The sequence below is a fragment of the Mustelus asterias genome, unplaced genomic scaffold (assembly GCF_964213995.1).
Source record: "Mustelus asterias unplaced genomic scaffold, sMusAst1.hap1.1 HAP1_SCAFFOLD_1572, whole genome shotgun sequence".
Classification (NCBI taxonomy): Eukaryota; Metazoa; Chordata; class Chondrichthyes; order Carcharhiniformes; family Triakidae; genus Mustelus; species Mustelus asterias.
Genome location: NW_027591517.1, coordinates 69029 through 82500, shown reverse-complemented (window position 1 = coordinate 82500; position 13472 = coordinate 69029). Strand labels below are relative to the sequence as shown.

The window sequence follows — 13472 nt, the reverse complement described above, 5'->3', positions numbered from 1 at the left end:
AGTTCTTACGGACTCAAAATGTTATGTCTGTTTCTCTCTCCACAGATGCTGTCAGACCTGCAGAACTTTTCCAGCATCTGCGGTATTTCGCTTTTATAACAGGACAGAGACAGGCGGAGCCACAGTGACAGGCGGATGCACAAGACCTAAACTCAAAACACATGCACGGTTTTCAAAATGTCTATACAGACACACAGAATCCTTACAGTGCAGGAGGCCATTCAGCCCATCGATTCCACACCAACTCTTCATTAGAACATTACAGCGCAGTACAGGCCCTTCGGCCCTCGATGTTGCGCCGACCGGTGAAACCAATCTAAAGCCCCTCTAATCTACACTATTCCAATATCATCCATATGTTTATCCAATTACCATTTATATGCCCTTAATGTTAACGAGTCCACTACTGCTGCAGGCAGGGCATTCCACGCCCTTACTACTCTCTGAGTAAAGAATCTACCTCTGACATCTGTCCTATATCTAACACCCCTCAATTTAAAGCTATGTCCCCTTGTGCTAGCCATCACCATCCGGGGAAAAAGGCTCTCACTGTCCACCCTATCTAATCCTCTGATCATCTTATATGCCTCTATTAAGTCACCTCTTAACCACCTTCTAACGAAAACAGCCTCAAGTCCCTAGCCTTTCCTCATAAGACCTTCCCTTCGGTAAGGGAATTAAGGGTTATGGGGATCAGGCGGGTAAGTGGTACTGATCCACGTCAGATCAGCCATGATCTTATTGAATGGCGGGGCAGGCTCGAGGGGCTAGATGGCCTATTCCTGCTCCTATTTCTTATGTTCTTCCCACCATACCAGGCAACATCCTGGTAAATCTCCTCTGCAGCCTTTCCAATGCTTCCACATCCTTCCTATGATGCGGCGACCAGAACTGTACGCAATGCTCCAAGTGCGGCCGCACCAGAGTTTTGTACAGCTGCAACATGACCTCATGGCTCCGAAACTCAATCACTCTACCAATAAAAGCTAACACACCGTACACCTTCTTAACAACCCTATCAACCTGGGTGCCAACTTTCAGAGATCTATGCACATGGACACTGAGATTTCTCTGTTCATCCACACTACCAAGTATCTTACCATTAGCCCAGTACTCTGTATTCCTGTTACTCCTTCCAAAGTGAATCACCTCACACTTTTCCGCACTAAACTCCATTTGCCACCTCTCAGCCCAGCTCTGCAGCCTATCTATGTCCCTCTGTAACCTGCAACATCCTTCCGCACTGTCCACAACTCCACCGACTTTAGTGTCATCCGCAAATTTACTAATCCATCCTTCTACGCCCTCATCCAGGTCATGTATTAAAATGACAAACAGCAGTGCCCCCAAAACAGATCCTTGCAGTACACCACTAGTAACTGAACTCCAGGGTGAACATTTCCCATCAACCACCACCCTCTGTCTTCTTACAGCTAGCCAATTTCTGATCCAAACCGCTAAATCACCCTCAATCCCATGCCTCCGTATCTTCTGCAATAGCTTACCGTGGGGAACTTTGTCAAACGCTTTACTGAAATCCATATACACCAAATCAACTGTTTTACCCTCATCCACCTCTTTGGTCACCTTCTCAAAGAACTCAATAAGGTTTGTGAGGCACGACCTACCCTTCACAAAACCGTGTTGACTATCCCTAATCAAATTATTCCTGTCTAGATGATTATAATTCCTATCTCTTATAATCCTTTCCAAAACTTTGCCCACAACAGAAGTAAGGCTCACCGGTCTATAATTACCAGGGCTGTCTCTACTTCCCTTCTTGAACAAGGGGACAACATTTGCTATCCTCCAGTCTTCTGGCACTATTCCTGTCGACAATGATGACATAAAGATCAAAGCCAAAGGCTCTGCAATCTCCTCCCTAGCTTCCCAGAGAATCCTAGGATAAATCCCATCTGGCCCAGGGGACTTATCTATTTTCACACTTTCCAGAATTGCTAACACCTCCTCCTTATGAACCTTAATCCCGTCTAGTCTAATAGCCTGTGTCTCAGTATTCTCCTCGACAACATTGTCTTTTTCCTGTGTGAATATTGACGAAAAATATTCATTTAGTGCCTCTCCTATCTCTTCGGACTCCACGCACAACTTCCCACTACTATCCTTGACTGGCCCTAATCTTACCCTAGTCATTCTTTTATTCCTGACATACCTACAGAAAGCTTCGATGGACCATCTGACCCGGGTCCTATCCTCTTAACCCCACGTATTTCCCCCACTAAATCCCCCTAATTGACACATCTTGGAATACTAAGGGGCAATTTAGCATGGCCAATCTACCTAACCACACATCTTTGGATTGTGGGAGGAAACCAGAGCACCCGGAGGAAACCCACACAGACACGGGGAGAATGTGCAAACTGCACACAGTCACCCAAGGCTGGAATTAAACCTGGCAGTGTGAGGCAGCAGTGCTAACCACCGCTTTGTGTAATATTGTTTCAGTATCTGTGTGAAGGGAGGCCCTGATTACAAATACGATGAATTGCAACTGATAATCCAAACCAATTGGAATGGTATTTACCGGTCTTTCTCTCTGTATATGTGGATGATGATGATGCTGTGCTGTAAAGATTCTGAGGGTCTGCTGCGTTATTTGCCAAAATGGAAAATCTTCAATAAAAACGTTTAAAAAGTAAAACTGACTGAAGCCTCAGATAATTCGACTCAAACTCGACTTGTTATCCAGTCCTGGCACTGGCATTGGCAATGTCCTGCCTTCCAAGCAGACAATGGATTGGTCAAAATAAGATGCCAGTCCAATATCTCGATTTGTTTGTACTTCAGGGAAGGAAATCTGCCATCCTTACCCGGCCTGGCCGACACGTGACTCCAGAGCCACAGCAACTGCCCTCTAAACTCAGCGAGAAAGCCAAGCATTTCAAGTGCAATTAGGTCTGCACAAATAAACTCAAACATGTATAGAAACACATAGGCTTGTACAGAGGCATGTATATGTCATATGTACACACACAGGCACAAACAGGGGCATGTACACACACAGGTACAGAGAGAGACACGTACACACACAGGTACAGAGAGAGACACGTACACACACAGGTACAGAGAGAGACACGTACACACACAGGTACAGAGAGAGACACGTACACACACAGGTACAGAGAGAGACACGTACACACACAGGTACAGAGAGAGACACGTACACACACAGGTACAGAGAGAGACACGTACACACACAGGTACAGAGAGAGACACGTACACACACAGGTACAGAGAGAGACACGTACACACACAGGTACAAACAGAGGCACACGCACACACAGGTACAAACAGAGGCACGTACACACACAGGTACAGAGAGAGGCACGTACACACACAGGTACAGTGAGAAGCCCGTACACACACAGGCATGCACAGAGACACATATACACAGGCACAAAGTAGGCACAAATGCATACAAGTCCCACAAACAGAGGCACGTTAGGTTCACTAGTTTTAGTGAGGAGCTGAAGGGAATCAGCATTAGTAGAGAAATGGTTTTGGGGAAATTGATGGGATTGAAGGTGGATAAATCTCCAGGTCCTGATAATCTTCATCCCAGAGTACTTAAGGAAGTGGCCCTGGAAATAGTAGATTCATTGGTGGTTATTTTCCAAAATTCTTTGGACTCTGGAATAGTTCCTACAGATTAGAGAGTAGCCAATGTAAGCCCACTATTCAAAAAGGAAGGGAGAGAAAACAGGGAACTATAGACCAGTGAGCCTAACGTCGGTACTGGGGAAGTTGCTAAAGTTGCTAGAGTCCATTATCAAGGATTTCATAACTCGGTATTTGGAAGGCAGTGGTACAATCAGACAAAGTCAGCATGGAGTTACAAAAGGGAAATCATGCTTGATGAATCCACCGGGATTCTTTGAGGATGTAACTGGTAGAGCTGACCATGGGGAACCAGTGGATGTGGTTTATTTAGACTTTCAAAAGGCTTTCAACAAGGTCTCACATAACAGACTACTGTGTAAAGTTAAAGCACATGGGATTGCTGGTAATGTCTTGAGACGGATAGAAAGCTGGTTAGCAGATAGGAAGCAAAGAGTTGGAGTAAATGAGTCTTTTTCTGATTGGCAGTCAGTGACTAGTGGGGTTCTGCAGGGATCTGTGCCAAGACCCCAACTTTTCACATTATATATTAATGATTTGGAAGAGGGAACTGAATGTATTATCTTCAAATTTGCTGATGATACAAAGTTGGGTGGGAGGGTGAGCTGTGAGGAGGATGCAGAGATGCTTCAGCGTGATTTGGACAGGCTGAGTGTGTGGGTATCTGCATGGCAGATGCAGTATAATGTGGATAAATGTGAGGTTATCCACTTTGGGAGCAATAATAGGAAGACAGATTATTATCTGAATGGGTGTAAATTGAGAGAGGCGGATACTCAGCGAGACCTTGGAGTCCTCGTGCATCAGTCGCTGAAAGTAAGCGCTCAGGTACAGCAGGCAGTAAAGAAGGCTAATGGTATGTTGGCCTTTATCACGAGAAGATTTCAGTATAGGGATAGTACAGGGCATTGGTGAGGCCACACCTGGAGTATTGTGTGCAGTTTTGATGTCCTTTTCTGAGGAAGGATGTCCTTGTGATAGAGGGAGTACAATGAAGGTTTACCAGGCTGATTCCTGGGGTGGCAGGTCTGTCATATGAGGAGAGACTAAGTCGGTTCGGATTATATTCACTGGAGTTTAGAAGCGTGAGAGGGGATCTCATAGAAACTTATAAAATTCTAACAGGATTAGACAGGGTAGATTCAGAAAGAATGTTCCCAATGGTGGGGGAGTCCAGATCTGGGGGTCATAGTTTGGGGATAAGGGGTAAACATTTTAGGACTGAGATGTGGAGAAATTTAAAAGTTTAAAGTTTATTTATTAGTGTCACAAGTAGGCTTACATTCACATTGCTTACATGCAATGAAGTTACTGTGAAAATTCCCCAGTCGCCAGACTCCGGCGCCTGTTCGGGTACACTGAGGAAGAATTTAGCATGGCCAGCACATCTTTTAGACTGTGGGAGGAAACCGGAGCACCCGGAGGAAACAAAGAACAAAGAACAGTACAGCACAGGAAACAGGCCCTTCGGCCCTCCCAGCCTGTGCCGCTCATTGGTCCAATTAGACCATTCGTTTGTATCCCAGGAGCAGGCTGAGGGTAAGAGAGTGGGTTTTCTGACTTTAATTAATTAATTATTTTTTCAGTTAATTTTGGGTTTAAAATTGGAGGTTTTTTTCAAAACCGGAAGTCAGGCCAGGAGAGGCCAGGGGAAGTTTTTGGAGGGTTTAAAAGTGCACCAAAGTATACAGCGGGCAGCATCGTAGCGGGCAGCAGAGTGGGAAGTTGAGTGAGCTGTCAGGGCTTTGGCTCACAGGGCTTGGACGAGCAGGGGTGAGTTTTTGTTTCCTTACATTCTTATTAACTTTTCACTGTCGAACTTGACATAAAGTGTCCAGTATGAGTGTGAAACCAATGTGTTGTTCCCAGTGTAGGATGTGGGAGGTCCTGGAGGCATCTGGCCTCCCGGACATCCACATCTGTGAGGGGTGTGTCGAGTGCGGTTCCTGAGGGACCGTGTTAGGGAGCTGGAACTGCAGCTCGAGGATCTTAGGCTGATGAGGGAGAATGAGGAGGTGATAGACAAGAGCTATCATCAGGTGGTCACACCAGGGCCACGGGAGGAGGCCAAGTGGGTGACGGCCAGGAAGGGTAAGGCTAGGGTGGTTGAGAGCACCCCAGTGGATTTGCCCCTGCACAACAAGTACTCCTGCTTGAGTACTGCTGGGGGGGACAGCCCGCCTGGGGGAAGCAGCAGTGGCCGTGTCTCCGCAGTGGAGTCCAGCCCTGTAAGTCAGAGGGCTAAGGAAAAGAGGAGGAAGGCGGTATTAATCGGGGACTCGATGGTGAAGGGGACAGACAGGCGTTTCTGTGGAGGTAGGCGGGATTCTCGCATGGTGGTCTGCCTCCCTGGGGCCGGGATCCAGGATGTCGCTAGTCGCGTCCCGGAAATCCTGAGGTGGGAGGGAGAGGAGCCTGAGGTAGCGGTACATATTGGTACCGCTGATGTGGGTAGGAAGGGAGAAGGGGTCATGAAAAGGGAGTACAGGGAATTAGGGAGACAGCTGAGAAAGAGGAAAGCAAAGGTAGTAATCTCAGGATTACTGCCTGTGCCACGGGAAGGTGAGGGCAGGAATGGAGTGAGGTGGAAGATGAATGTGTGGCTGAGGGACTGGTGCAGGGGGCAGGGATTCAGGTTCCTGGACCATTGGGACCTCTTTAGGGGCAGGGGTGATCTGCATACAAAAAACGGGTGGAACTTGAATCACACGGGGACCAATATCCTGGCCGGTAGGTTGGCTAAGGCTACTGGGGAGAATTTAAACTAGATAGGTTGGGGGGAGGGGAGCTAGAAGAGTTGACTAGGATCAAGGAACTAATTGATGGGGGGGAGGATGCAGGGGTAAGGGGAATTACAAAATTAATGGTAGAGGAGAGGGTGCAAGTGAATGAAGGCGGTAATTTAGATAAGGGAGTAGAGGGAGAGGGTGTTCGCGACTTATCAAAGCGGGTCCAGATAAAAGCTGGAATAAGGACACTTTGCCTGAATGCACGAAGCATTCGGAACAAGGTAAATGAGTTGATGGTGCAAATCAGCACAAGTGGGTACGATCTAGTGGCCATTACAGAAACGTGGCTGAAAGGTGACCAGGACTGGGAGATGAATATCCAGGGGTATCAGACGTTTAGGAAGAATAGACAGGAAGGAAAAGGTGGTGGGGTCGCGCTATTAATAAGAGATAATATCAGGGTAGTACTGAGGGATGACATAGGCTCTGAGGAACAAAACGTGGAATCATTATGGGTAGAGATGAGGAATAGTAGAGGGAGAAAGACACTAGTAGGTGTGGTATATAGGCCCCCAAATAATAATGTTGAGGTAGGGAGGGCTATAAACAAGCAGATAAGGGATGCGTGTAAAAACGGAACGGCAATAATCATGGGGGACTTCAACATGCACATTGACTGGCAGACTCAAGTCGGTAAGGGTGGAATGGAGGAAGAGTTCTTAGAATGCTGTCGGGATAGTTTCCTTGAACAGCATGTTACGGAACCGACGAGGGAACGAGCTATTTTGGATCTGGTATTGTGTAACGAGGTAGGTAGAATTAAGGAACTTATTGTGAAGGACCCTCTTGGGTCTAGTGACCACAATATGGTCGAATTTCTGATTCAGATGGAAGAGGAGAAAGTTTGGTCCCAAACCAGTGTCCTCTGTTTGAACAGAGGGAAATATGATAGGATGAGGGATGAATTGGCTAAGGTAGACTGGGAGAGCAGGCTGGCAGGTAGGATAGCTGAGGAACAGTGGAGGATTTTTAAGGAGATCCTTTTCAGTTCTCAGCAAAAATATATTCCAGCAAAAAACAAGGATTGTAAGAAAAGGGAGAACCAGCCGTGGATAACGAAGGAAATAAAGGAGAGTATTAAAATAAAAATAGCTGCGTACAGAGTGGCCAAAAATAGTGGAGAAACAAGTGATTGGGAAAAATTTAAGAAACAACAAAGAGAGACTAAGAAAGCGATAAAGGAAGGATAGACTATGAAGCTAGGCTAGCAATTAATATAAAAAATGATAGTAAAAGTTTTTATAAATATATAAAAAGGAATAGAGTGGCTAGAGTGAATGTTGGACCCTTGGAGGACGAGAGGGGGGAGTTAATAGTGGGAAATGAGGATATGGCTGAGTCTTTAAATACGTTTTTTGTGTCGGTCTTCACGGTGGAGGACACAAATAGTTTGCCAAATATTAACGATAGAGGGTTGGCAGCAGGAGAAATACTTAATACAATTAATGTTACCAGAGAGGCAGTGCTGGGTAGACTAATGGGACTGAAGGTGGACAAGTCCCCGGGTCCGGATGGAATGCATCCCAGGGTATTGAAAGAAATGTCAGAGGTAATAGTGGATGCGTTAGTGATTATTTATCAAAACTCGTTGCATTCTGGGGTAGTGCCGGTTGATTGGAAAACGGCTAATGTTACGCCGCTGTTTAAAAAAGGAAGGAGACAAAAGGCGGGTAACTATAGGCCGGTCAGCTTAACGTCTGTAGTAGGGAAAATGCTGGAATCCATTATTAAAGAGGAGATAGCAGGGCATCTGGATAGAAATGGTTCGATCAATCAGACGCAGCATGGATTCATGAGGGGAAAGTCGTGCTTGACGAACATGTTGGATTTTTATGAAGATGTGACTAGGGCGGTTGATGGAGGAGAACCGGTGGATGCGGTGTTTTTGGATTTCCAAAAGGCGTTTGATAAGGTGCCCCATAAAAGGCTGCTGAAGAAGATTAGGGCACACGGAGTTGGGGGTAGTGTGTTAAAGTGGATTGGGTTCTGGCTATCCGACAGGAAGCAAAGAGTCGGAATAAATGGGTGTTTTTCCGGTTGGAGGAAGGTAACTAGTGGCGTGCCGCAGGGATCGGTACTCGGGCCGCAACTATTTACCATTTATATAGATGATCTGGAGGAGGGGACGGAGTGTAGGGTAACAAAGTTTGCAGACGACACAAAGATAAGTGGAAAAGTGAATCGTGTGGAGGACGGAGAAGATCTGCAGAGAGATTTGGACAGGCTGAGTGAGTGGGCGAGGATATGGCAAATGGAGTATAACGTTGATAAATGCGAGGTTATACACTTTGGAGGAAATAATAACAAATGGGATTACTATCTCAATGGAAACAAATTAAAACATGCTACCGTGCAAAGGGACCTGGGGGTCCTTGTGCATGAGACGCAAAAGCCCAGTCTGCAGGTACAACAGGTGATCAAGAAGGCAAATGGGATGTTGGCCTATATTGCGAGGGGGATAGAATATAAAAGCAGGGATGTCTTGATGCACCTGTACAGGGCATTGGTGAGGCCGCAGCTGGAATACTGTGTGCAGTATTGGTCCCCTTATATGAGGAAGGATATATTGGCCTTGGAGGGAGTGCAGAGAAGGTTCACCAGGTTGATACCGGAGATGAGGGGTTTGGATTATGAGGAGAGGCTGAGGAGATTGGGTTTGTACTCGTTGGAGTTTAGAAGGATGAGGGGGGATCTTATGGAGACTTATAAGATAATGCGGGGGCTGGATAGGGTGGAGGCGGAGAGATTCTTTCCACTTAGTAAGGAAGTTAAAACTAGAGGACACAGCCTCAAAATAAAGGGGGGTCGGTTTAAGACAGAGTTGAGGAGGAACTTCTTCTCCAGAGGGTGGTGAATCTCTGGAATTCTCTGCACACTGAGGTGGTGGAGGCTACCTCGCTGAATATGTTTAAAGCGCGGATGGATGGATTCCTGATCGGTAAGGGAATTAAGGGTTATGGGGATCAGGCGGGTAAGTGGTACTGATCCACGTCAGATCAGCCATGATCTTATTGAATGGCGGGGCAGGCTCGAGGGGCTAGATGGCCTACTCCTGCTCCTATTTCTTATGTTCTTATGTTCTTATATCCCTCCATTCCCAGACTGCTCATGTGACTATCCAGGTAAGTCGACACAGACACGGGGAGAACTTGCAGACTCCGCACAGACAGTGACCCAAGCCGGGAATTGAACCTGGGTCTCTGGCGCTGTGAGACAGCAGTGCTAACCACTGTGCCGCCGTGAAATTTCTTCACCCAGAGGGTGGTGAATGTGTGGTATTCATTCGCACAGAAAGTAGTTGAAGCCAAAATGTTGTCTGATTTCAAGAAGAAATTAGATATAGCTCTTGGGGTTAAAAGGATCAAAGGATATGGGAGGAAGGGGGGAATCAGGATATCGAATTCGATGATCAGCCATGATCAAAATGAATGACGGAGCAGACTTAAAGGGCCGAATGGCCTCCTCCTGCTTCTAGTTTCTATGTTACACATGCACACACACATGAACAGAGACAAGTATACACACTGGCTCATAAGGACGCATGAATATATACAAACAGGCGCACATAGTGGCATGTATATACACAGGTACGCATATACATACACACAGGCATGTACAGAGGCACGTTTACATGCAGGCAGAGACACAAAGGCACACATACAGACACACGCGGAGGCATGCATATACACACATGTACACATACATAAAACACACAGGTGCAGGCACTGACACAGGCACTGATGCTTGGACAAGGATCAATACAGATTGAGGATGGGTCTCCCAAACTACCACCCCATTGGTGACTGGACGCCTGCACTCACTTCCCATGCTCCCATCCTGAGGAAAGCTGCTAGCAAGAGGAACATTCCCCCCATTGTTCTCTGTGCAGAAGGATGGAGTCTCTGGGAACTTTAACCAATGTGTCCCACAAGGACAAAAACAGAAAATGCTGGAAAATCTCAACAGGTCTGACAGCATCTGTGGGGAGAGAACAGAGCAAGCGTTGAGTCTGGATGACCCTTCATTCAGCTCTGACAAAGGGTCATCCAGATTTGAAACGTTGGCTCTATTCTCTCTCCACAGATGCTGTCAGACCTGCTGAGGTTTTCCAGCAGTTTCTGTTTTTGTTTCAGATTCCAGCATCTGCAGTATTTTGCTTTTACCTTCGTGTCCCACAAGGATCCGTATTGGTGTCTCAATTCTTCACATTATTTATTAACGATTTGGAAAATAGCATAGAAAGTCATCTATTCAAATTTGCTGATGGCACAATGTTAGGCAGCATTGTGGATGGTGTGGGTGATGGCATAAAATTGCAAAGGGATTTTCATAGACTCAGTGAATGGGCAAGGATTGGAGAAGAAGGACGCAGAGATTATGCTGCAGCTGCACAAAACCCTGGTTAGACCCCACTCGGAGTCACTGAGAGCAGATCTGGGAGCTCGATATATACCTACATAGGGTATTTGATTTGATTTATTATTGTCGCATATATTAACATACAGTGAAAAGTATTGTTTCTTGTACGTGATACAGACAAAGCATACCTTTCATAGAGAAGGAAAGGAGTGTGTGTAGCATTACAATCATAGCTAGTAAAGAAAGATCAACTTAACGCAAGGTAAGGTTAGGGCGGCACGGTAGCACAGTGGTTAGCACTGCTGCTTCACAGCTCCAGGGTCCCGGGTTCGATTCCCGGCTCGGGTCACTGTCTGTGTGGAGTTTGCACATTCTCCTCGTGTCTGCGTGGGTTTCCTCCGGGTGCTCCGGTTTCCTCCCACAGTCCAAAGATGTGCGGATTAGGTTGATTGGCCATGCTAAAATTGCCCCTTAGTGTCCTGAGATGCGTAGGTTAGAGGGGTTAGTGGGTAAAATGTGTAGGGATATGGCCTGGGTGGGATTGTGGTCGGTGCAGACTCAATGGGCCGAATGGCCTCCTTCTGCACTGTAGGGTTTCTATGAAGTCCATTCAACAGTCTGACAGCAGCAGGGAAGAAGCTGTTCTTGAGTCGGTTGGTACGTGACCTCAGACTTTTGTATCTTTTTCCCGACGGAAGAATGGCCTTGGAGGGAGTGCAGCATAGGATTACCGGAATGGTACCTGGGCTTCAGGGGTTTAATTCTGAGGAGAGATGACACAAATCAGACCTATTTTCTTAACCTTCTATTTAGAAGGTTAAGGGGTGATCTGATCAAAATCTCAACAGATATTAACAGTAAAGGCAGAGTAGATAAAGATAAACTATTTCCACTGGAACTAGGGGACATTGTTCGGGCCAGAGTGTTCAGGAGAGATGTTGGGAAGCACTTCCCACACAAAGGGTGCAAGAGGTTTGGAACAGTCTTCCACAAACAGCAGCTGACGCAAGATCAATTGTTATCTTTAAATCTGAGATAGATACATTTTGGTTAAGAAAGGTATGAAGGATATGGGCCAAAGGCATGTGGAGTTAGGCCACAGATCAGCCATGATCTCACTGAATGGCAGAATAGGATTGAGGGGCTGAATGGCCTGTTCTTATGTTCCTAATGTGAACATGATTGTGTGTGAATGCACAGTGTGAATGTGGTGAGGACAGCACCAGTGATTGTGCAATGACTGGGAGAGGAATGTGTGGAATCAGGAGCCAGAGCAGGTTTGATGTGTGGCTGAATGGAGTCAGTGCATCATCCTGAGGAACAGGGGGGGAAAGGAAAAGAAACACAAAACTAAGTCATAGCCATTTGATAATCCTGCCCCACACAACAACCTGGTGAAAGAGTACAGTAACCTTGGGATCGTTCTGGTTGATGATGACTGCAAGGACCAGTCCATCCCTGGAGAAAGCTGCCAGCAAGGCTCCTCTCGACTTCACCGCAACACAGCCAGGGATCAGAGCTCCTAACCAATGGCTCTGTGTCACCCATTGGGCACAGAATGGCACAGCTCTGCAAGGAAAGGCTCGGTCGTGAACATGAAGAATAAACACCATTACAATCACATCTCTCAAAACTCCATTATTCCTTTACAGAATGGATGGACACTTGGATGCTAACCTGAGATTTCTTTTACAGAGGTCATAAGTCGCTTTGGAACTGTCACAAAGCAGGCCTCCTCCAAGATTATTTTATTCCTTCACAGGATGTGGGTGTCGCTGGCTGCCCATCCCCATTTGCGCTTCAGAGGGCATTTAAGAATTAATCACATTGCTGTGGATCTGGAGTCACATGTAAGGGTAAGGACGGCAGATTTCCTTCCCTAAAGAACATTAGTGACCAGATGGGTTTTTCCGACAATCGACAATGGGTTCATGGTCATCAGTAGATTCTGAATTCCAGATTTTTATTAAATTCAATTTTCACCATCTGCCGTGGTGGGATTCGAACCCGGGTCCCCAGAGCATTACCCTGAGTCTCTGGATTACCAGCCCAGTGACAACACCACTGTGTCATTGCCTCCTCCTGGCTCTGATGGTACTCTGGCTGGCTGTTTTAACTCCAATCTCTTTAATTGATGGGGGAAATATTGAACAGGATGGTTGGTGACTTGCTCAAAATCACAGAAGTTGGCGAAAAACCTGACATTGCGAACCTGCAGGTTTGGAAGGCAGGATTGCTGGGGAACAAGCTGAGGAAGGAAAGCTCCCAAACTGGCTCTCTCCCTCTCTGCCTTGCATAAAATGGTGTGTGGCTATCAACACAGAGCCAGAGAACCCTCGCCTGAGCAGAACTGCTCTGCATTGGATCGGCAAAACTGAGAGCAGTTCGTGAGTCTCCAGTTGCGCACCAAAACCAACGGATGGGAGCCACGCCAGGCCAACAGCAACGGGATTCGGCAAACTTTATCCTTTATTTCATAATGCCCATCTTCTAAACCCCAACTCTGCAGAGACACTCTATTCCTCAGTTTCTGTATGTGTGCATGCGAGCGTGTATGCGTGAGTGTATGCATGGATGTGCGTGTTATGTGTGTGAGTATGTTTGAGAGCGTGAGACTGGGCGCGGGGGAGGGCGGTCGCGGGGGCGGAGCGGTCGTGGGGCGGGGCGGGCGCAGGGCGGGCGCGG

At 46.7% G+C, this 13472-nt stretch overlaps 1 protein-coding gene across 1 annotated transcript in view; it reads right to left on the bottom strand.

Moving 5' to 3' along the window:
• Window positions 1–13472, bottom strand: part of LOC144488445 (ciliogenesis and planar polarity effector 1-like) — a gene marked incomplete at its 3' end in the record, with an annotated part of 57597 nt that overhangs the window by 1167 nt on the left and 42958 nt on the right. Inside the window, exon 7 of the mRNA XM_078206515.1 lies at window positions 12200–12356. Within this exon, the coding sequence (XP_078062641.1) occupies window positions 12200–12356 (157 nt within the window). The remainder of the gene's footprint in view (window positions 1–12199; window positions 12357–13472) is intronic.